The sequence below is a fragment of the Schistocerca piceifrons genome, chromosome 3, assembly GCF_021461385.2.
Source record: "Schistocerca piceifrons isolate TAMUIC-IGC-003096 chromosome 3, iqSchPice1.1, whole genome shotgun sequence".
Taxonomy (NCBI): Eukaryota; Metazoa; Arthropoda; class Insecta; order Orthoptera; family Acrididae; genus Schistocerca; species Schistocerca piceifrons.
Genome location: NC_060140.1, coordinates 920,915,887 through 920,941,499, shown reverse-complemented (window position 1 = coordinate 920,941,499; position 25,613 = coordinate 920,915,887). Strand labels below are relative to the sequence as shown.

The window sequence follows — 25,613 nt, the reverse complement described above, 5'->3', positions numbered from 1 at the left end:
ACTGAAGCGCCTAGAACCGCTCGGTCACCGCGGCCGGCTACGCGGAACAATAACAGTCCTAAATACCCAAGTAAATATATAAGATGATGAAAATAACAAAATAAAAAGAACGTCGAAATGAAATGAAATGTGCGTGTGGCTAGGGCCTCCCGTCCAGTTGACAGGTGTTCTGGTACAAATCTTTTTAGATGACGCCACTTCGCCGACCTGCGTGTCAGTGAGAGAGAAATGAAAGGTTACGGTAGCCCTTATACAATAAGGTATGTTCTTTTGTATCTTTGACAAAGACCACAAATTACTTTGGCGGAAGCGTTCTGTTAACAGTAAAAGGCATAAAGACATAAAACTGCGTAACTACTGACAAAGCAGAAATACAAATATATGTGGGTGTTGCAAAGAAGTATAATCCCAGACTAGGATACTTACAAGAAAAGCATCAAATGCCGCACAGCTGTTACGTCATCGTGTAACATGAATTTTAAGTAAAATCCAAAATGGAATTAAATTTACACCATATGACACAACAATAAAATAAATCATTTTAAGATTAATTGTTTACTCACAATACGAGCCGCTCATAATGAGAATACTGCATTCGGAATAGTTCTGATTAATTTATTTTCAGAATTTGCACTTCCACTGTGTTCTCCAACGTTAAATGAACAATTACATGAGACAAAATGCCATATGTAATTTCCGTATATCACTCGACCCTGAGTTGAAAGTACACCATCCCAAGTACTTCTTCCCTACTGTGCATGATATTCCGTGCCCATGCCTTACACTCAACCTTTATAGTCACTCCAAGCTTTGGTCTGTTGAATTTGACAGCTATCAGCGGACTGAGGTAACCTCTCTGGTTACGATACGGGTAGAAGTAACCGGGGAACCCCCGAGCTGGTACGTATGAGAGAGAACCCATATTTCTCGCGTCTCTGGTGTCGAATCCTCCACAGGAGACCCAGACAACATTCCGCCTCTTCTCGTCACCTACTGACTGAATGTGCGTCCGGAGGTCTTCTGGCATTTCCTCCGGTAAGTCGGAAGTGCGATTGTAGAACTTAGGCTCCCAGGCGTAGATTCTGTTGAGTTTGATGAAAACGCACGGAGAACCCGTACCGAAACCGTACCCTTCTCGACTCGTGCACCGACGCCACTGCGAGATGTTCACTTTGCACACCTTGTGCGTGGGCGCAAAGTTACCGAAATCGCAGTCGTAATAATGGTCTGTCTCCTGCGCAGCGTCGCTGTACGGTTCCAGAAACAGGTCTAGCTCCTTCGTCAAGTCTCTGATGGCGTGGATGTCACCCAGTCGATACGTTATTAGAGCGCGGTGTTCGTCCGTCACCGGCCGGAAACCTAGGCCCGGCGACGACCCCACCAAAGACTGGTCTAGTTTGTACTTAGGTTCCGTCAAGCTGAGAGTGGAATAAAAGGCCTCCATGCAGAGCATGAACAGGGCAGCGACTCCCAGGTAGAAGAAGACATAGAAGACGAACTTGCAGGGTCCGACGGCCGGCGACTCACCCCCGCGCTGCCCTCGGGCCAGGAACTCGCGCTGCTGCAGCTGTTTCTCCCGCAGGAGCTCCAGGCTGTCCCGCACGCTGACGACCCAGCCGAGGCGCCGCCACTCGTCCTCCGGGTCGCTGCTACTCGCCAGATGCTGGCGCGCGACCGTCATTTGTTGTTCTCGCGGTCGCGCTTGCGGCTCGCCTCCTGCCTGCTTCATCAAGGCACCGCGACGTTCGTTGCGACGTTCAACAGATTACAGTCCCAAAATCGCAGCACGAACAGTGTTTCGAAGTGGGTAACGTACGAACTACAATGCAATTTACAGAGTGAGCGTTTCCATAGTTTCCGTATTTAACAAGTGAAGTGTTTCCATGGTTACTAGCTACACTACTGGCCATTAAAATTGCTACACCATGAAGATCACGTGCTACAGACGCGAAATTTAACCGACAGGAAGAAGATGCTGTGATATGCAAATGATTAGGTTTTCAGAGCATTCAAACAGGGTTGCGCCGGTGGCGACACCTACAACGTGCTGACATGAGGAAAGTTTCCAACCGATTTCTCATACATAAACAGCAGTTGACCGGCGTTGACTGGTGAAACGTTGTTGTGATGCCTCGTGTAAGGAGGAGAAATGCGTACCATCACGTTTCCGACTTCGTTAAAGGTCGGGTTGTGGCCTATCGCGATTGCGGTTTATCGTATCGCGACATTGCTGTTCGCGTTGGTTGAGATCCAATGACTGTTAGCAGAATATGGAATCTGTGGGTTCAGGAAGGTAATACGGAACGCCGTGCTGGATACCAACGGCCTCGTATCACTAGCAGTCGAGATGACAGGAATCTTATCCGCAAGGCTGTAATAGATCGTGCAGCCACGTCTCGATCCCTGAGTCAACAGATGGGGACGTTTGCAAGACAACAACCATCTGCACGAACGTTTGCAGCAGCATGGACTATTAACTCGGAGACCATGGCTGTGGTTACCCTTGACGCTGCGTCACAGACAGGAGCGTCTGCGATGGTGTAGTCAACAACCAACCTGGGAGCACGAATGGCAAAACGTCATTGTCTCGCATGAATCCAGGTTCTGATGGTCGCATCCGTGTTTGGTGACATCGCGGTGAACGCACAATTGAAGCGTGTATTCGTCATCGCCATACTGGCGTATCATCCGGCGTGATGGTATGTGGTGCCATTGGCTACACGTCTCGGTCACCTCTTGTGCGCACTGACGGCACTTTGAACAGTGGACGTTACATTTCAGATATGTTACGACCGAGGCTCTACCCTTCATTCGATCCCTGCGAAACCCTATATTTCAGCAGGATAATGCACGACCGCATGTTGCAGGTCCTGTACGAGTCTTAATACAGAAAATGCTCCACTGCTGTCCTGGCCACCACATTCTCCAGATCTCTCACCACCTGAAAACGTCTGGTCAATGGTGGTCGAATAACTGGCTCGGCACAATAGTCACTACTCTTGATGAACTGTGGTACCGTGTTGGAGGTACATGGGCAGCTGTACCTGTACACGCCATCCAAACTCTGTTTGAGTCAATGCCCAGGCTTTCCTAGGCCGTTGTTAGTGACAGAGGTGGTTGTTCTGGGTACTGATTTCGCAGGATGTATCCACCCCAATTGAGTGACAATTTGCCGGCCGCGGTGGTCATGCGGTTCTAGGCGCTGCAGTCCGGAACCGCGGGACAGCTACGGTCGCAGGTTCGAATCCTGCCTCGGGCATGGATGTGTGTGATGTCCTTAGGTCAGTTAGGTTTAAGTAGTTCTAAGTTCTAGGGGACTGATGACCTAAGATGTTAAGTCCCATAGTGCTCAGAGCCATTTGAACCATTTGACAATTTAATCGCATGTCAGCTCTAGTATAATATATTGTCCAATGAATACCCGTTTATCATCTGCATTTCTTCTTGGTGTAACAATTTTAATGGCCAGTAGTGTAAAATCACTCAATATTGGAAAGGCCTCTGGACTGGATGGCTTATCTGGTAGATTCCACAGTCACTTTCCACGTCCAGATGGACTCCCAATAACGGTTTACAGAGAGATGTAAAGCCTCTCTCACTTGAGTGTAGATGGCTATTCAGTTGCCCCTACCGATGTCATTTTGTACAACCTGCAATATATATTAGCCAGTCTTCGAAAACCACGCGCGAGAGTTTCGTAGTCTCTCGCTCGCTGTGCGCAAACTATTGAATCTACAGACAAACTGATAAGGATCATTTCATAGGGAATTTAATTAGTTAAATTTTGCACTTACATCGTTTTCACTGGAGCCCATGGTTTCCACGTTATTCGGGAAACAACTTACAAAAGCGATCTTCAAACTCGACTACACCTCCACATTCTGTCACCACGAGTCAGGATTTTTCGTATGTTGTTCGTGGCGCTCCATCCTACCACTGTACCAAAATTTCCGACCACACGAACAATTACCGATATTCCACCTTTGTTGTCTCTTTTGACTGGGTTATTACGCCACCAACATAATCGGCTATTTCGTTGACATTACTCATTGTAGCGGACGATCTAAGGAAAACGACTTCTGTAAACGTTACGCTAAAACAAATTAGGTTGACAATTCTGTTCAAACTTAACCCTTACAAGTACAAAACTTTTGTATTCTGAAGGACTGACGGATACGATGACGTAATTGTTTATTTCACGCTGTTAAAATTCTCAAAATTGTGACGTAAAATTTACACAAACGTAAAAATGGTCGAATGACCTAAATAATTCGTGCAGGTGCAAATTTTTTTTGTAAAGTGGTACGAAGGAGAGACATGGACAATAGACCAGAAATTTTGACTCGTGAGGGGTGAGTGTGGGGTGGAGGCGCATTTCAAGGTCGCTTTCGTACGTTTTTCTTGAATAACTTGAAAATTACGATCTCAAGCGAAAACGTGTCCCAATACAAAATTTCCGACTGTATGTTCATGTTCATTTTTTCTGTAGGCAAGTAAATTGCTCGACGTGAGCGAGAGAATATAAAAATGTCGTACGTGGTTTTTGAAGGCCAGGATGTAATTGTGCATTGAATAAAACGACATTGGAAGGGGCAACTGAATCACGCTGTGTATGTAACAGACGAGAGACGTGTTTTGGTCGGTACTTGCAGTCTAGTGATCGCCTTGAGAATCACATGAGGGAATGTGTACCATAAGCAGTTTTCTCAGTTTTCTGCAGTTTTTAATGTTGTTACACATGACCTTGTGTTTTGAGCAGCACCCGTTAATATTTCGCCTCGTGGAGTGGCCGCGCGATTTGATGCCCCACGCACGGATTGCGCGGCTACTCCAGCCGGAGGCTCGAGTCTTCCCTCGGGCATGGGTGTGTGTGTTGTTCTTAGCATGAGTTAGTTTAAGTAGTGTGTAAGTCTGGGGACCGATGACCTCAGCAGTTTGGTTTCTAGGCAATTCACACATTTTTACATTAATATTTCATGTTGTACACATTTAAATACGGCATCATGAAAATGTGGAATATATTATCAATTCTTCAGGCACAGACCTTTATGGTGAGTAATATGCAATATTCGTATTTTTCGAATTATTTACATGACGCTTGGACAGTTACATCATACTTCATCGGTCGTGTACCATCTGGTGCCTTGAAACAGAATGTCTTTTACCACATAACATGTGATACATGCAAATGAAATGAGTTTCCTTTACGTCTTCCCAATTTTACAAGTCTTCAAAATGGAAATTATTGTTTGCTTCCAGCAGCTTGTCTTTAAAAATACGAGCGTGAGTCAAATGAAAACCTTAAATATTCTTTTAAATATTTTTTATTGTACAGAAGTGGTACAAAGCTGTATCATTTTTCAACATTATCTCCCCCACGCTCAATGCAAGTCCTCCAGCGCTTACAAAGTGCACACATTCCCTTAGAAAAAAATTCTTTTGGTAGTCCTCGCAACCACTCATGCACCTGGTGGAGTACCTCTTCATCAGAACGGAACTTCTTTCCTCCCATTGCGTCTTTGAGTGGTCCAAACATATGGAAATCACTTGGGGCAAGGTCTGGTGAGTATGGTGGATGAGGAATAGTTGGTGGAAGTGAATCCAGGTTTCGTCCCTAGTAACGAGTCTTGCAAGGAAGCCATCACCTTCTCATTCAAAGCGCCGAAGAAGTTCTTCACAAGCATCAACAAGTCGTTCTCTCATTTCAGGAGTCAGCTGCCGTGGCACCCATCTTGCAGACACTTCGTGAAACTGGAGGACATCATGCAAAATGTGGTGTTCTGAGCCAAGAATAATCTGTAAACATAATGCAATGTCATTCAGTGTCACTCCGCGGTTTTACTTCAAAATGGCTTCAACCGCTGCAGTGTTCTGTGGAGTCACAACTCGTTGTGCCTGACCTGGACGAGGAGCATCTTCCATTGAAGTCACACCATTTGCTAACTTCCTACTCCATTCGTAGACTTGCTGCTGTGACAAACATGCATCACCGTACTGAACATTCATTCGTCCATGAATTTCAATAGGTTTCACACCTTCACTACGCAAAAACCGAATAACAGAACGCTGTTCTTACCTGGTGCAAGTCGCAAGTGCGGCGGCCATCTCTATACTGACACTGCGACGGTATGTGTGCATGCGCACTATGCTGCCACCTACAGGCCATTCTGCACGCTGTTTATAGCACGCTTTCCAACTTACAGGATAACGGCGTGAAGTTTGGATTTGGTATTACAAATTTAAGGTTTTCATTTGACTCACCCTCATATGTCTAATTTTTAACTGGCTTCTGAAAAAAATTATGCTGCGTTTCACTCCAACATCCGATTGTTGGCACGTAGCAGAGTAATAATGTGACAGAGGACTATTAAGAAAGCTATTGAAAAAGATTTTCTCGATTGCATCGGTTTTAAAATTCATTCGAATATTTGGTTCTAGGTAGACGACCATATTACACCTTGGAACATGTTTTCACATTTGGAAAATGGAAGTTTTGTAATTTCAGAAAAGGGCTGCAACATATAGAAAGTGATGTCATCATTTAAAAATGTAATAACAAGTATGCATAACTTCTCTCATATACACAGTTTGTTATAAATATAGTCTCAAATGTGTACCAGAGTCTCATACTCTCCCCTATTGCTGACAGAAAATTAACACCAAAGTCTCGTACTCTCCCCAACTGCTGATAGAAAATTAACTTGAAATTGATGGTACAGAAAAAATTTGGTGACTGTGTCCACGGACACATGCAAGGGGTTGGGGAAGGGTGGGAGGAGGGTCGGTCTAAATTAAATAGAACGTAGTTGCAATTAATTTTAGCCAAAAAGCAAACAGTCAGACAGTGATTACCTTTTAGCACGTATCTTTAGTAACTTCTTAACCGCCTTGAGAGTCTGGAAAAGTGATTCCTCTGGGTCAGTTGCAATGGTGTAATGTGTGATACACAGTGAGAAGAGGAAGACTGTACAGTCCATTCTGGTTATTGCTGTTCCATAGGTAGGTTTTCGGATGTTTCCTTTTTGGCGTTGCCGTTAAAATTGGAAGGGTTGCGGGGCGGCGGGTGATAATCAAAATGGTCGTTACTTCGTTATGTCGTTACGAAAAAACTCTTAAATTATCTGTACGTATTTGCCACCTACCTTTTGCGTCTACAAGAGTCTGAAAATAACTTTTTCGGTCAGCCCTAAAGCGATGGAGAACATACTGACTCAAAATCCACATTAGCCTTTGTGCTCACTCAGAGAAAATGTTCCTACTAGCTATTTACTCAGCGGATCAGAAACTATGATTACAAATGAAAATTTTGAATTTTAACTGACTGGTGTATTCTGGAAAAGTTCATATGCGCAAAATATGTTTTAGTATTGTAACTAATATCCCATCGAAAACAGCAGTGTCAACAGTTTAAGAGGAGATGTCTACGGGTAGCTCCATGAAAGATAGTGTATCGCTCGGAAATCTAGCAACCAAATGTGAACTGCTCATCTTAAGAGTGGAAGATCTTACCTTTACCAACTAGTGGCAAATCTTTGTACTGTACTGGTCTAGAACGTTTTCCAGTAGCACCTACTGTTCACTTACTTTCATGACAGTTTACTCATTCTTACCAGGAATAGAATCAAAGAATACAAGGGACAAAGTACTTCTTCGTAGCCAATATCTAGAAGACAACGCACTGATATTACTGAGAAGTAATTTTTTACAAAACAGTGAGTTTTTCTAGTTTGAGCAGATTGCTTATGAAACTCTCGTAATAAATCTTTTTGAAGCTGTTTCCAGATAAAGTAATTTTGTTCTTTGCAAGTACATTTGTACTTAAGACACACTGGGTCATCAACCTGTACATCCTCAGATGCCTTTCTCAACCTGCCCATCAATTTTAAATCAAAGCATTTAACGACTTCATTTACTTTCGTTTGCTGCACATCTGCTCAACTTCTCTCTACTTCTGAGCAACTGCGTCCCTGCGCAACATTGTTATCTATAATATTGACGTCTACTTCAACAGTTCATGGCACATCAATACAGCTAATAGGTTGCCTGACCTCATTATTATTGCTACCGCTTCATCTGGCAACTTCTCCTCCTCAAAACCTCACCGAAGTGACTCTGCTTCCTCCACCGAAACTTTAGCCTTCAGACTGCCACCATTGTCGAAGATGTAAGCCTTTACTTCATCTTCTTCCTCATCTGATTCAAACCAGTGAATTTATCCTTCCTACTATCTGAAGAGCTTTCTTTTTCATTCTTCTCCCATTCTTCTGAAGTGTCCAAAATTCTGTCAACTAGATAATGGATAATGAGAGTGGTTTAGCGAATTACCGTACTGTCTGTTTCCTATTTCATAGTCCCTATTATCGGTTTGCCTCTGCTCACTGACTGTAATCTGTGTGTGTGTGTGTGTGTGTGTGTGTGTGTGTGTGTGTGTGTGTGTTTTTCTCTTTTGCTTTTTTATATTCTTTTTACTGGCTCTGTTACTGTTTCCGACTGCTGAGAGCCATCTTTCTCATAGACGCGACCTATGGTATTCATTAGATTCAGAATCAGATCGGGTAATATTCTGCTCTCCGTCTTGTCTCAATGGTACATTACTTATATTTCTGCCTTCGTCATAATAATTACTGAGAGAGAGCGGTGGCTGTCTGCTTCCTCTACCACAAACTTGACCACGATAATTAGGTTGTGTAATCTGAACTTCCATGTTTCTAACATTCTTGATCCCGCTGTCATTACTGCGGTGGTTTATATGACTATTAAAGGACCTATTATTATTCTGCACGTCTCCTCAACAGTAGCTGCTCTTTCCACTCGCTCCAGATACTCAGTGAACCTATCAACATTATATCTGGGTGCGGAAATGATTCTTTTCTGCCAATACCAAGACAGCTTACCTTCTAGTCCCATGATTATCATTTCCAGCTTCATCTGTCGGATGTGATAGCCGTGAAAGCCACTTTCTACAGAACTCTTTGATTCACGACTCGAGTGAAATTTTTACTTCAAATTTTCCTCAAAACTAGTTTTGTATATTGTGTGACCAGTACTCATTAAGAAATGTAGTTTTTAATTCAGAAAGAGTTTTATATATAATAATTACATCAGCTGACAATCGCAAAGCTTCTCCTGACAAATGACTTCTTATGAAAGAAATTTTCTCACATTCTGATCATGCATTTGGTAAAATATCATTCAAGAACCGTAACGGGTGAACTTGTTAGTCTAAATCAAAACGTAAAAATTGGTGACATTCGATAAAAGGTGCGTCAAATGAAGCAACGTGTTGTGCAGTATTGTCACCAAAACTACCAAAGGCTACTCTATTTTCTTTGTCAGTAATTCTAGTGTTTTGTTCTTCTACTTGTAGTTCTACTGCCTCCACTCTGTCGGAAAATTCTTTAGCAACATTCTCACATATTTTTGACACAGTTACATTTTACTTTCTTAATATCATACTGACAAGGATTTACTTTATTACAGTAGCTACTTCCTGAAACCCATTATAGTAAAGTTTGGATTCATTGCCTATTCTTCCTGACAACCTCCTTTTCATAAGACCATCTGCGTCTTTGAAATTTTTACGAACTTCACCAACTTCGATTTTGAAAACACTGTGCAATTTATCCATCGCTGCCCTACTTTGACTTACAGACCATGGTAGTTAGAACCAATTTTATAATTCAAGGTATAGAGTTTTTAGTTCATTTCATCCTTTAGTTCTTTGTTACTAGATTTCAGTTCTTTAAGATGCAATTCAAGTTTACAAAACAGTAGTTTCATCCAGTTTGGTGCCTTTACCTTGCCACTTGGCATTGCAACCGGTTTTAAAGGAGCTTCTTGCATTCCCTGACTTGGCTGAATTTCAAAAATATTGAACTCAGTTTTATTATCTGATAAAGCTATTAATTCTACTTCTTCATTATCTGATAACGCTATCAATTCTACTTTCTCTTTTTTGATTTCAGTTACATCATTATCAGAAATTGGTTCTAACATCGCAGTAACATTGGAATTTAACTTGGATTCTACTTTTGACAATTCATCTTCGGATTTCGAATTTATTACTTTGACAGAGCTTCTTCGTTGATTTTAATTTCTAATTATGAGGATTCGTCATCAGAGACTGGTTCCATCTTAACTGTCACATCATCCTTCTCAGTAGATTCCATTATGAATAGCCTATTAGAAGGAGTTAACTATTCTTGACTTTAACTGCCTTACCTCAGTGATCGATTCCGGCGCAGTGCACCAGCAAACGTGATGGTTTTTCAGCGATTACCGCCATCCCTAATTCAAGGGCTTTAATTGTTTTGATACCCTCTTTTAATTTTATCTGCCACACCCACGCCTAACGACCAAGGCACATGGTTCTTGAAAGTTAATGGATCGTCTACACTCTGCTCTGATATTCTCTCAGCATCACCTTGCACGATGATATCTGGATCTTAACGTTTTCCGTTGGTTGGGAATCTAGAAGTTTACACTGCTTGCTTTGCTCCACTGCGATTAGGTGCCTAGAGAAATCACCTAAATTGGCCTGACACAGAGGAAACATTTCGGCTGCTACCTCAGTTCGCTGAACACTTTGAATGGAAGTGAGCAGTCGCAGAACTCAGCGGCTGGTGACCTTTGTCATGTTCAACATGTCGTATCAGATATTGAAAGCTGATTAATGACTAAATTTCACTTTCCCCATAATTGCCTCGATCATGGTAAGCCTGTCTTCGGTCTCCAAGGTCTTGCCCCCAGGGGCTCAGCATTCATTTGCTGAGTACGGGCTTGGCGACCCCGGGGTCCTGAGCTGGGGACTGGTCAGCGCCGCCAGTCTCCTGTCACCGTAACCCCCGGACATGCTTCAACGACCACCGTATGGTGCGGCGGTGGAATGTTGTGTGCTGCGGGGAATGGTAATCTTGGATTGACCGCCTGGATTGCGAGGAAGATAAACCTGTATGCAAACCCCTCAATCTTACGGTGTGCTGCGCGCCTATAAGATGCATGGCTGTTGAGGTGGAACAGTCGCAAGCGGGCAACCTCTGGGGCACCTGCCGCACCCCAGTTGTATAAGGCTTACTCAGGCACGCGGGGCTCTGTCTGAGTGGACCTTCAGTTCCCTAGCTGCTCGTGGGACTGCGATGGACCCTTCGACCTCTACATTTCCCCCTACCAGTGGAATGGGTGGGCCACTGGTAGGGAAACACACCCCGTCGAAAAAGCGACTTCGTGCTGCGAGTCCTCCAGCTCCTGGTGTTGCTAGAGATTTATCAGACTGTCGTAACAGAGCACATGCTGATAATCAGAATGTGTTTTTGATTATTAAACGGAAGGAAGGTAGCTTTGAGAGGGTTTCTCCCTTTTACATCCACAAGGGTCTTGAGGGAATTGCAGGTACACTGAAATCTGTTAACCGACTGCGCAATGGTACTCTGTTAGTTGAGACTTCTAGTTCCTGTCAAGTCGCTTCTCTTCGGAAAGCAACCTGTCTCGAAGAGTACGCTATCGAGGCCGAGCTCCACTCCACTCTGATCTATAGTAAGGGTTTGGTGACATGTAGAGACTTGGTGGATATCCCCACAGACGAGTTGAAATCTGAGTGGGCTGACGAAGGTATTGTTGACGTGCAGCATATTATGAAGCGAGTCGATGGGGACCTAGTCAAATCCGACTCGTTTATTCTCACGTTCAGTTGCCCGAGATCCCAGAGCATGTTAAAACGGGGTTCTTACGTTTGCCAGTACGGTCATATTTCCCCAACGCAATGCGCTGTTTTAAATGTCAGCGCTTTGGGCATACTACGTTGGGGTGCAATGGGGTAGCCACTTGTGGTAAATGTGGTCAGCCTGCCCATGAAGGAGCCGATTGTTCATCGCCTGTGAAGTGCGTGAATTGCTCTGGGAGTCACCCTGTCTGGAGCCGGGTCTGCCCCATCTATCTCGAAGAACGGAAAATACAGGAGATTAAAACATCTAAGCGCATCCCCTATGGTGAGGCCAAGAAGCTCTTTAAGGCCATGCAACGTCCTGTGTTTACGACATCTTTCGCTTCCGCTCTGAAAAAACCGGTACAAATGGCCACTGTTGCTACGCAAACGGAGGTTGCTAGTGTTAGCACTAATACCTGCGTTTGCCAGTGCACTTGTGCTGCTGCAGTTGTGTTGCAACCAGCGGCTCTCCCCGCAACGTCGGACAAGGCCGTGGTTGCTGACATTGGGGTACTTCCTGCCTCTCCCCATATGGCGCCTTCTGCCCAGGCGAGTAAAGCTCCCACTGCTGAAAAGGCTCTGTTTTCTAAGCCCCCCAAGGCAAAGACGCCGAAGGTGAAGGTTTTGCCACCTGAGGAGACTAGTCAGGGTCGATCCGATGACGACGCCATCGTACTGTCTGACATCTCCCGTGGGTCGGCATCGGAGCTGATGGCCATTGATGTCGACCGGGGGCGATCTTCTCGCCCCAGGAATAAAACTCCGGCCAGTACGGGCTCTCCTCCAAAGCACAGAGGCAGGGTGAAAGTTCAGCCACCCTGATCACTGGGTCCCATATTATAGTGGAACCTGAATGGGTTCAGGACGCATGTGGCCGATTTACAAGTCCTTGTACGAGAGTGCCCTTTGTGCTTATGTCTCCAAGAGACACATTTTCGGGCCACTGATGCTCCTTCTTTACGGGGCTATACTGTATATCGAAAGGATGATCTGACGGGGGAAAGGGAAAAGGGTGGTGTTGCGGTTTTTGTCCGTGACATGCACCCCTCATCTGAGCTCCCTCTCGTTACAGACTTGCAAGCAGTTGCAGTTGACCTTCTTGTGGGTCAGAGGCTCACAGTCTGTTCAGTTTACTTACCACCTCAGGATGCGATAGACTCCGCGGCTCTCACAGACCTTATTAGCCAACTCCCCCGCCCATTTCTTCTTCTGGGGGACTTCAATGCTCATAATGTCTTATGGGGCTCTTCGACTACTTGCCCCAGGGGTCGCATTCTGGAAGGCCTCATGATGTCTGGAGAACTGTGCATCCTCAACTCTGGTGCTTCCACTCATTTCTGTACTGCTTCTGGGTCGTCATCGGCTATTGACCTTTCCTTTTGCTCTCCAGCACTCGTGGATTCTGCTCTGTGGGAGGTTGCTGCTGACCTTCATTCTAGTGACCACTTCCCCCTTTGGATTCGCCTGCTGGATGAGGCTGTGGCATTACCAGTTCCGCCCCGGTGGCACCTCTGCAGAGCTGACTGGAAACTTTTCAGTCAACTGACTGTTTTGGAACACCGTGCCAGCATCCACGAATGGGTCGACCATGTTACAACAGTGATCTCCCATGCTGCTGATTTGTCAATCCCACGGTCATCCGGTCATCCCAAGAGGCGTCCTGTCCCTTGGTGGACCACTGAGTGCTGCTCAGCCATCCGAGCCCGCCGAGCAGCTCTTCGCCGCTTTAAGTGCCGTCCCTCAGCTGACAATCTTGCGGCCTTTCGGGTGGCAAGGGCCAAGGCGCGGCGAGTGATTAAAGAGAGCAAACGACGGTCATGGCAATCGTTCTTGAACTCCATATCCAGCTCCACTAGTTCTACGAAAGTATGGGAAGCCATCAGGAGGATTTCCGGGAAACGCAGCCAACTACCTGTCACGGCATTGCTGCATCAAGGAAGTCTCCTCACGGCGCCGAGAGACATTGCCCAGACACTGGCCATGCATTTTGCGGAATCTACCGCCACTATTAACTGTGATCCAGATTTCTGCCGCTACCGCACTGCCATCGAGAGGGGTCACTTGGACTTCCGGTCTCCAAATTCTGAACCCTACCACTGCCCCATCACAATGTGGGAACTGGATTCGGCGCTGTCTGTGGCTCATGATACTGCGCCTGGTCATGATCAAATACAGTACAGCATACTTCAGCACTTGTTGCTGCCATCCAAGGAAGTTCTCCTGAATTGTTTTAATAAGATATGGTTATCCGGCACGTACCCTGACTCGTGGAGGGAGGCGATTTTGATTCCCCTCCACAAACCGGGGAAGGACCGAACGCATCCCAGTAGTTATCGAAGTATTGCATTGACAAGCTGTGTCGGAAAGACGTTGGAACGCATGGTCAACCGTCGCCTGGTTTGGCTGCTCGAGACCAGGCAGCTCCTTAGCCCCTCTCAGTGTGGCTTTCGGAGATGTCGTTCCACTATAGACAACTTGACCCTGCTTGAGGCGGCCCTCCAGCAGTCCTTCCTACGTAACCAGTATTGTCTAGGTGTTTTCTTTGACATTAATAAGGCGTATGACACTACTTGGCGCCGCCTTATCCTCAATCAACTCCATGAGTGGGGCTTTCGTGGCTGTCTCCCCATCTTCATTCGGTCGTTTCTTTCCCACCGCCTCTTTCGATATCGGGTTGGTAATGTGCTATCTGATTTGTACGTACAGGAGAATGGTGTTCCTCAGGGAAGCGTTTAAAGTGTCACCCTCTTTGCCGTCGCCATTAACAGTATCACGTCCACTATCCAGAGTCCTGCCCAGTGCTCCTTGTTTGTGGACGAATTTGCTGTTTTCTGTTTTTCCTCCAGTCTTGTCACTGCTAGTCGGCAGTTGCAGCTTACGATAAAGCGCTTAGAGGCATGGACTGCGAAGACGGGATTTACCATTTCTGCAGACAAATGTGTGTGTGTTCATTTTAATCGTTCTCGACGTCTTTTTACCTCCCCTGAATTGCGTCTAAGGGACACCATTCTTCCTTTTAGAGACACTGTGAGGTTCCTGGGCTTCACTTTTGATTCCAAGTTGTCGTGGTTGCCTCACCTTAAGGACCTCAAGGTGCGGGCCCTGAAGGCACAATATTTTGAAGTGTCTCAGCCATCGGTCCTGGGAAGCAGATCGGGCGCGTCTGCCGCAGTTTTATAGGGCTTTCGTCCGATCGTGTCTTGAGTATGGTTGCACCGTGTATGGGTCAGTAAGGCCTTCGTATCTGAAGATTCTTGACGCTGTACACTATGAGGGTATCAGGCTGGCTACTGGTGCCTTCCATACCAGTCCCATCCCCAGCCTGTGTGCTGAGGCAGGAGAACCGCCGCTCGCCATCCGGCGGCAACTCCTCATGGTGCGACGGGTGTGTCAATTCCTTGCCTGTCCTACCTCCCCTGCGTACCCTACCGCTGCCCTACCACCTAAGGAACGTTTCTTTTCCAGTCGTCCCAGGGCAACGAGAGCATTTGGGATTCGTGCCAAGCATTTGCTTGAGTCCCTTGGTGTGGAGCGTGTGGCCCCCAAACGACAAGGTTTCACCCGCCTGCCTCCCTGGTTGCTCCAGAGGCCCAGCGTCCTTTTAGACTTGTCGGAGTACCGGAGGAGCTGCACTCCTGCGTTTGTTTTTACCTCCTTATTTTCCGATGTTTTACACCAGCATCCCGACCATGTACCAGTATTTACGGATGGCTCTAAACAGGGGGACTCTGTTGGTTGTGCTGTTGTTTTCCCTGATCGAGTCGTCAAGTTAAGACTTCCTGCGGCGTTTACCATCTTTGATGCCGAATTGTTTGCGATCTTGCGGGCATTGGAGCAGATGAGATGTGTTCCCAGTCTTACGTTCCTTATCTGTTCTGACTCCCTGAGTGCCCTTCAGACCATGCAACACTTGTACCCAGCGGATACGGTCTTCCAGAACACCCATGATGCCCTACTCCACCTGCAACGGCAGGGGAAGGAGGTTTCTGTCTGCTGGGTCCTGGGGCACGTGGGTATTAGGGGAAACGAACTGGCCGATGTGGCTGCCAAAGATGCATGTTCCCTCCTTCACGTTGTTGAATGTGCCGTCCCCCTCCATGCTGTTACCTCCCGCCTGCGTTTTCGTGTTATGCGTCAATGGGAAGAGGAGTGGCTGGCAGTCGGTGACAATAAGCTGCGTCTGGTCAAGGCCACCACGCGGCCATGGCGTACGTCCTACCAGTCATGCAGGCGGGATGAGTTTCTCCTCACTCGCCTCCCCATCGGGCACAGTCCCTTAACACATGGTTTTTTACTCCGGCGGGAGGACCCCCCAACCTGCAGTGCTTGTGGCGTCCAGATAACTGTCCGTCACATTTTACTTGACTGTCTTTTATTCTCTGACCAGAGGGCGGTGGTTTCTTTGCCACCGGATTTGCCCTCTATTTTGCAAGACGACGCAACGACTGTGGTTAAGGTCTTACAGTTTTGTGTCCTGTCCAAATTGTGGCCCCGGATTTTAGGGAGAGGGTTTTAATGTGCTGCTGGGACTGGCTCACCCAGGTTTTAGGTAAGAGGTCCGTCAGTCACGAATACCTCCTTTTACCCTTCGGTTTCTGTCCTCCTTTCCTTGTGTTTCCTTTCCTTTTTAGTGCGTTTCTTCTCCTCTTGTTTTCCCTCTGTCTGTGAGGATTTGGAACTACGTCAGGTCTGTGTCTTTTAGCCGTTTTCCTTGTTCGCTGTCCGTCTTAGTCCCTTCACTGTGTGTGTTCCTGTTTTTTTTTGCGTTTGGGCGCTGATGACCACGCTGTTTAGCGCCCGTAAACCTCAAACACGCACACACACACACACACACACACACACACACACACACACTCCAAGGTCTTCACTTCCCTTTGTGTTCCCTATTATTCGCAGAGTGGTGGTCTGCCACTACCTTCTTTGTCATTCATATCAAATCAGATCATCTCGGGTTGAGGAGACTTCAACTTAACCCAAGTTAAGAGTGTTACTAAATCGAGTTCTGTTCAGGCGTGCGCGACAGCCGCCGTTATCGATGACGGTATCGTACGAGGTTGTACTTAACAGCCATCGCCCCGACCGAAGGCCATTTGAGTCTATAACTACAGAGTGGGACTCACTATACTTTTTCTAGTCAGGTTGTGCCCTTGTCTCTCAATTCTGTTCAGTATCTCCTCATTTGTTCTAGTGATCTACCCACCTAATCTACAGCATTATTCTGTAGCACCACATTTCAAAAGCTTCTATCCTTTTCTTGTCTAAACTGTTTATCTCCATGTTTCACTTCCATACATGGCTGCACTCCAAAAAAATACTTTAAAAAAAGACTGACACTAATATCTTTACTCGATGTTGACAAACTTCTCTCCTTCAGAAACCCTATTTTTGTCATTTCCAGTGTACATTTTATATCGTTTCTGCTTCGAACATTATCAGGTAATTTGCTGACACAGCAGGTGACACTGATCAACTACTTTAACTGTCTCATTTCCTATTCTGATTCCCTCAGAATCACCTGATTTAATTCGACTACCTTCCATTATCCTAGTTTTTCTTTTGCTAATGTTCATCTTATATCCTCCAACATTCCGTTCAACAAAATTACAATGTCATCGGAAATCATCAAAGTTTTTATTTCTTTTCCGTGGACTTCAATTCCTATTTAAAATTTTTCTTTTCTTTTCTTTACTGCTTGCTCAATATACAGATTGAATAACATTGGAGATAAACTAAAAGGCTCTGTCTCACTCCCTTCTCAACAACTGCTTCGCTTTCATGGCCCTACACATTTGTAATTTCCAGCTGGTTTCTATGAAGATTCTGAATAGATTTTCGTTTTTTGTATTGTACCATTGCCATCTTTAGAATTTGAAAGAGAGTATTTCAGTCATCATTGCGTAGCTTTCTCCAAGTCTACAAATGCTATAGGCGTAAGTTTGCCTTTCCTCAACCCTTCTTCTATGAGGAACTATAGGGTCAGTATTGGTTCGCGTGTTTCTACATTCCTGTGAAATGCAAACTGATCTTCCCGTAGTTCAGTTTCTACCGCCTCTTCCATTCTTCTGTGAAGACTTAGTGTCAGCGTTTTGCAGCCGTGACTTATTAAACTGATAGTTCTGTAATTTTCACGCCTGTCAGTGCCTGCTTTCTTTGGAAATGGAATTATTGTATTTTTCTTGAAGTCTGAGGGTGTTTCGCCTCTCATACATCTTTCTCAGCATATGGAAGAATTTTTTCATGTCTGGCTCAGCCAAGGCTATCAGTAGTTCTAACGGAATGTTGTCCACTTCCGGGGCCTTGTTTCGAACTTATATGTTGCACTTTTCTATCAAATTCTTCACGCAGTATCATACACTATGTGATCAATAGTATTCGGAAACCTAGCTGAAAATGACTTACAAGTTCGTGGCATCCTGCATCGGTAATACTGGAATTCAGTATGATGTTGGCCCATCTTTAGACTTGATGACAGCTTCCACTCTCGCAGGCATACGTTCAAGCAGGTGCTGGAAGATTTCTTGGGGAATGGCAGACCATTCTTCACGAAGTGCTGCACTGACGAGAGGTATCGATGTCGGTCGGTAAGGCCTGGCACGAAGTCGGCGTTTCAAAACATCCCAAAGATGTTCTATAGGATTTAGGTCAGGACTATATTCACCGAGCGGTCTAGGGCGCTGCAGTCATGGACACTGCAGCTGGTCCCGGCGGAGGTTCGAGTCCTCCCTCGGGCATGGGTGTGTGTGTGTTTGTCCTTAGGACACCTTAGGTTATGTAGTGTGTAAGCTTAGGGACTGATGACCTTAGCAGTTAAGTCCCATAAGATTTCTCACACATTTGAGCATTTTTTGACTCTATTCAGGCCAGACCATTACAGGGATGTTACTGTCGTGTAGCCACTCCGCCACAGGCCGTGCATTATGAACAGGTGCTCGACAGTATTGAAAGATGAAATCACCATCCCCAAGTTGTTATTCAACAGCGGGATGCAAGAATGTGCTTAAAACATCAATGCACGCCTGTGCTGCGATAGTGCCACGCAAAACAACAAGGGGAGCAGGCCCCCTCCATGAAAAACACGATCACACCATAACACTACCGCCTCCGAATTTTACTGCTGGCACTAAACATGCTGGCAGATGACGTTCACCAGGCATTCGCCATACCCACACCATGCCGTAGAATTGCTACCTTGTGTACCGTGATTAGTCACTCCACCCATCGTTTTTCCACTGTTCAATCGTCCAATGTTTACGCTCCTTACACCAAGCAAGGCGTCGTTTAGCACTTACAGGCATAGGTGTGGTTTATGAGCAGCTGCTCGACCGAGATATCGAAGTTTTCTCACCTTCTGCCTAACAGTCATAGTACTTGCAGTGGATCCTGTTGCAGTTAGGAATTCCTGTGTGGTGGCCTGGATAGATGTCTGCCTATTACACTTTACGATCCTCTTCTACTGTCGGCTGTCCCTGATAGTAGAATAGGTCGGCCTGTACGCTTTTGTGCTGTATGTGTCTCTTCACGTTTCCACTTCATTATCATATCGGAAACAGTGGACCGGCGGATTTTTAGGAGTGTGGAAATATCGCGTACAGACGTATGACACAAGTGGCACCCAATCACCGGCCCTCTTTCGAAGTTCGTGAGTTCCGCGGTGCGCCCCATTCTGCTCTCTCACGAAGTCTAATGATTACTGAGATCGCTGATATGAAAAACGTATGTTTTTGGGGGGTGTCCGGATACTTTTGATAACGTAGTGAATCTACCAGCTCATCTTCATATACGTCCCCTTCCATTCTCATAATATTGCCCTCTCTCCCTTGAACAGACCAACAATATACTACTTCCATCTTTTTTCTTTCTCTTCTTTGCTTAGGACTGCTTTTCAGTCTGATTTATCATATTCATACAGATGGTTCTCTTTACTCCCACGGTCTCTTGGAAACGATAACGAAGCAGTAACTTTACACGATACATGCTAAAGCCGTGGTATTTGGCTATATAAAAATGTCCGATTGTCGTCTAAGTCCGTACACCAAATTCCAGGCGTCTCATTCGTGTATTTTCTAATTGCGGTCTGTAGCATCGCAACCATTCTTGCACATGACGAGGCATTTGTCTGCCTTAAGATCGTCTGACCACTACCAAAGTCCTATAGCATATTCACTGTGTCTGATGAGTGTAGTTTGAAATTTTAACGTTTGGTGTGACCTCGATTAACGCTCGTGACGAGGCATAAGGATAACTTAATATCGTCAGCTCTCCGACAAACTATTACACCAAATTCCAGGTGTATTACCGTCTTCCAAATTTCATGCCAAAGGCTCGAAATTGCGGCTTTTTTATTTTTTTTATTAGGCGTCTTCTGACTGTTTTTATGAGGGCCGCCACGAATTCCTTTCCTGTGCCAACCTCTTCATCTCAGAGTAGCACTTGCAGCTTATGTCTTCAATTATTTGCTCTGGATGTATTCCAATCTCTGTCTTCCTCAACAGTTTTTGCCCTCTACAGCTCCCTCTAGTACCATGGAAGTCATTCCCTGATTTCTTAATAGATGTCAGTCATCCTGTCCTTTCTCCTTTTCAGTGTATTTTCTCCATATTGCTTTCCTCTCCGATTCTGCGCAGAACTTCCTCTTCCCTTACTTCATCAGTCCATCCAATTTTCAGCATTCGTCTGTAGCATCAAGCCTCAAATGCTTCCATTGTCTTCTTTTCCGGTTTTCCCACAGTCTACTTTTCAGCAGCATATAATGCTTTGCTCCAAACGGCCTATAGTGCGGTATATAATCATACTCGTGAAGAGGTTTTTGGTTATCTTACAACCGACCAATTGTACTGAAAATTTCGGGTATTTCACAAGCCTGTTTTCAAAGAAAGTAGTCAAAAGTCCAATATTGCGGTCAGTAGTGCGATATGGAGTCATAATTGTTAACAGACTTAGGCCACCGCAAGATCATCCGGTAGCTGCCAAGATCTAGACAGCATGTTTCTCGGTTTTCAGAGGTCTATCTCTAAAATACCATTTCGAAAGACCAAAAATTGCGCCCTATGCAGTATCCATCGCGTTCGTGATTATACATGGTGTAACAGGTATAAGTACAGATATTTGTATTGGTGACTGAGAACGGTGTACTGAACAGTATTTCACCACCATTTATGTCATTTGCAGTTTAATAATTGTACCTATTACAAGTCATATGTTTTGCAGTTGGCTACTGTTCCCAATAGCATGTGGCAAGACCAAGCCATTAATGCATATTTAACCCTGGGCAGCAAGTGAAGTTCTGAAGAGCGGACTCGTGGCCGCAAAACGGGTAGTCTATAATGAAAGGCGTAGTGCACTATTGGTGCCGTTACAGGGGTGCAGAAAACGTCAAGTCATAAAGTTTGTGACGTGTTTGTTGCACGACTGTTCAACGCAGAGAAAAAACAACAAACACACTGATGTATGTAAACATTAAGCTATTACATTCAAAAAAGCATCTACACTCTGTGCATATAATCACCGACAGGAGAACCGGAAACTTTGGTTAACTGAGCTGAATCGTAATCTGCATAGTCACGGAAGAGGGAATGACTGGGATTGTTATCACAGTTTTTTCATCCCAACACAGTTTGAAATCGGTTTATGCAAACTTTCTACTCGGGTAACTCTGTTTAGCGTGAACCCGAGTTGGCCCATCGGTAGACCACACTGGAAGCGTGACATACGGTGATGAATTGTAGCCATACACTTCCACTAAATCTTGTAACGTTGTTCTCCTTCAAATGTAGAAAACAAATTACTGCACAGTACTCGTCTTTATCAACAGGGCTTGTCTTGTGATGTGTCACGGTAGTGTTGGGAATGGATTTCAATATTTTCATGAATTTATTTATTCGAAATGATATTTAAAAATTTATGTCTACTGCTCATAGATACGGATTGAAAACATTACCACAATGCAGTGCGAAACAGGAGACGGCATCTAACCTTTAGAAAGAAGGGAAGGGGCGTAAAAAAGCAAGGAAGAAATGTTAACATTAACTGAATTTCGCCGGCCGAAGTGGCCGTACGGTTAAAGGCGCCTCAGTCTGGAACCGCAAGACCGCTACGGTCGCAGGTTCGAATCCTGCCTCGGGCATGGATGTTTGTGATGTCCTTAGGTTAGTTAGGTTAGGTTTAACTAGTTCTAAGTTCTAGGGGACTAATGACCTCAGCAGTTGAGTCCCATAGTGCTCAGAGCCATTTTTTGAACTGAATTTCTATCTGTGTTTTGCGTAACGTGATAATAATATTGAAAAGGGAAAAAATTCCTAATGTTGAGCAAAGTGGCCTTTATTTGTCACGATCCGGCTTTCAGCATCTCAGGTCTCTTCAGGTCACAGGTGACACCTGAAGATTACCTGAGAAGCGTTAAAAACCAAATGCCATTTTGCTGAACATTACGATTTTTTTCGTTTCTAATATTAAATTTTGTTAAAACAATAATATAACCACACATAAACTACAAAGTAAAACAATAATATCATCGTGTACATAATAGCAGAGTAACGTTTTGATCTTGATAAAACAATAACATCCGAGCATACATGATGGTCAGAAACAGTCTGAAAAACTGGTAATTGTGTTGCAAGAAAGGTTGTGCTGAGAAAAGATTGTTAAAAAATCGAATACGCACCCCGTTTTCAAGTTAATTAGCACTGAAGTTACACAAACAGGCCATCGCGGGCGCCAGAGACAGTGACGAAAAACATGTTCTTCATTTGGTTCTCTGAAACCGAAAAAGAGAGTCTGCCAGGCCGCTTGAATAGGCGCGCCAACAGTCTTATTGGCTACCTTAAATGCTAATTAACGGGGAAACGGTGCAACGTATCGAATTTATTCTTAACAATTATTTATCTGGGCAACCCAGCTTGCAACGTCCTCACAAGCTTTTCAGTCCGTTTCTGTCCAACCTGCATAAAATCTCTTGCACATATGGTCAGCCGCGCGGGATTAGCCGAGCGGCCAAAGGCGCTGCAGTCATGAACTTTGCGGCTGGTCCCGGTGGAGGTTCGAGTCCTCTCTCGGGCATGGATGTGTGTGTTTGACCTTAGGATAATTTAGGTTAAGTAGTGTGTAAGCTTAGGGACTGATGACGTTAGCAGTTAAGTCCCATAAGATTTCACACACATTTGAACATTTTCACATATGGTCAAGTGTACATAAGAACCACGGAAAGGAACCATTAAAATGTGGTTTAAGGAACATATGTACAATAGTCGTTTAGGAAGCACATTACATCGATAGTAACAGATCGTGCACTGATATCAGGAAACGATAAATTCCTTCTCCGGTGCTATGGTTTTATCAAAATCCAATAATTGGTTTGCTAAATTGTACAGAGAGATCATAGAAATTCAAAAGAGCAACAGCAGCCATTAGAAATACGAACCGAAATTAGATAAGTTGCAGCTCTCAGTTCTATCTAAGACGAACAGCGCCAGCTCTTCCTCACTACAAGTTCCACTATACACATTGTCTAGACTCTGCGATGTCTGATGACGTCACGACCAGCCACTTTTATGGATATACGGGATGTAACGTAAACGTACAGCACAAATTGCAGGACGCATTCCTCACACGTACACGAAGAAATTGTATTATATGAACACGGGTCCCGAAACTTTTTGTTTCAATGTTACAACGCATTTTCTCAACCCATTAATCAAGTGAAACACACAAGAACAGAATGTTAGATTCATGGGAAACATACAACCTTAGTGACATCTGGTTACGTTGTGCACCATCGGTGTTTTGGTTTGCATGTCCCTGTATCCAAGCGAAGTACGTCACTTTTTGTTTACAGGTTACATCAACTGTTACAGCGATCAGTACGACCGTTGCAAGCACCCCGTTTACTAAGTAGAGTTAATCAAAGACTTGGCTTGTACAGTGTCAGTGCACACAAATGCAGTTTGTTAGATGCTCATTTGATGTGCGGATTAGCTGACGCCAATGGCACTCGCGCTCAGCGTATGTAACACAAGAGATTTGCATGACGAAGGTGCTCCGACAGCACCATTGATCGTCTTCTTAGGGAACATGGGGCATTTGAGCCTGATACTCATGACCGGGGGAAGCCTGTAAGAACGAGGATACTGCAGCATGAGGTGGCAATTCTCCATGCAGTTGACGACGACTCTAGCGTCAGTACAAGATTTGTAGCTGCCACACTGAATGTTGACCACATCACTGTCTGGCGATAGTTACACGACGACCAGCCGAATCCATACCATTTGCAGCGTGTGCCGGCACTACCAGCAGCTGAATTTCATGCACGGGTATTCTTCTGCGAATGGTTTATTCAACAAAGTATCAACCACAATTTTTGGGCAACTGTACTGTACAGAGATCAGGCCTGGTTTCAATTGAAAATATGTACAATCGGCATGTATGGGCTGAAGTCAATCCGCTCGCAACTGTTGGAGCAACTCATCAACAAAGATTCTCTGTCAATGTTTGAGCTGGCATTCTTGGTGAGTGTTCGATAGGGCCTCATTTTCTTCCGCCCAGGCTCAATGGACAAAGTTATCGTAATTTCGCAGAGAATGTTCTACCTGATCTGTTTGCAGACGTGCCTTTAGCTGTGCGGCAAAACATGTACTTCATGCACAATGGAGCACCTTCTCATTTTAATGTTAATGTCCGTCGGCTTCTAAGTAACAGATTCGGCTGCACATGGATAGGCAAGGGTGGACCAGTTGCTTGGCCTCGACGCTCTCCGGACCTGGAAACACTGTGGGAGCATTTGAAAGCTCTTGTGCGTGGACCCTAGTACAAGATGTTCAAGAGTCTCTGTGCCCGTATTATGGAAGGCGGAGAAACCATACCCAATATTCCAGGGGTACATCAGCGCATCATAGATTCTTTACGAGTGCGGGTTGATGCTTGTATCAATGCCCACATAGGGCATACTGAGCATTTCCTGGGAGAAAGAGTTGCATGTGGTATACAGGAGCCGGCCGGTGTGACCGAGCGGTTCTAGGAGCTTCAGGCCGGAACCACGCTTCGGTCGCAGTTTCGAATCCTGCCTCGGGTATGGATGTGTGTGGTGTCCTTAGGTTATTTAGGTTTAAGTAGTTCTAAATCTAGGGGACTGATGACCTCAGATGTTAAGTCCCATGTTGCTTAGAGCCATTATAACCATTTGATATGCTGGTGCGTTCTGTTTGGGTGCGTTTTCCATGATTAACGGGTTGGTGAAAATGAGTTGTAACATGTTCAAAATGTTCAAATGGGTGTGTGAAATCTTATGGGACATAACTGCTAAGGTCATCAGTCCCTAAGCTTACAGATTACTTAACCTAAATTATGCTAAGGACAAACATACACATCCATGCCCGAGAGAGGACTCGAACCTCCACCGGGACCAGCCACACAGTCCACAACTGCAACGCCCTACACCGCTCGACTAATCCCGCGCGCCAGTTGTAACATGAGAACAAAACTTTTCCAGACCAACGTTCATGTAACACAATTTCTTCGTCTACGTGTGAGGAATGTGTCCTGCAGTTTGTGCCGTACGTGTTTGTTACACCTTGTATGTAAACAGTTCGTCTTGCTGAGTTTATGTCTGTAGCTACTACCACAGGCTTTGTAGCCTTTGATGTTGTCTACAGCATTAAGAGATGAACCGTCAGTCCCAGAACTACGCGTAGGAGCACAGCTTAATGACAATAAAACATATTTCGCCAAGAAGAAGGAGGAATTCTTAAACAGGGAACAAACACCGTATGTTTTTGTGGTGCCATTTGACTTACAGAGAGCTGCTTTAATCGTCCAAAAATAGAGAGCGTCCAAACATCCTAAGGGCCTCTGAAGAACGGACGATTCCTGCTACGAGACGGAAACAGTTCGTCACAAACAGAGCGTGGTGTGGGCCATGAAA

At 45.1% G+C, this 25,613-nt stretch overlaps 1 protein-coding gene across 1 annotated transcript; it reads right to left on the bottom strand.

Annotated features, from left to right (window-relative positions):
- Positions 1 to 703: 703 nt before the first annotated feature.
- Positions 704 to 1,729, bottom strand: LOC124789219 (sodium/potassium-transporting ATPase subunit beta-2-like). The gene has a single exon (XM_047256513.1). It carries the CDS (start codon positions 1,727 to 1,729, stop codon positions 704 to 706), a length of 1,026 nt encoding a protein of 341 aa, XP_047112469.1.
- Between the last annotated feature and the right edge of the window lie 23,884 nt (positions 1,730 to 25,613).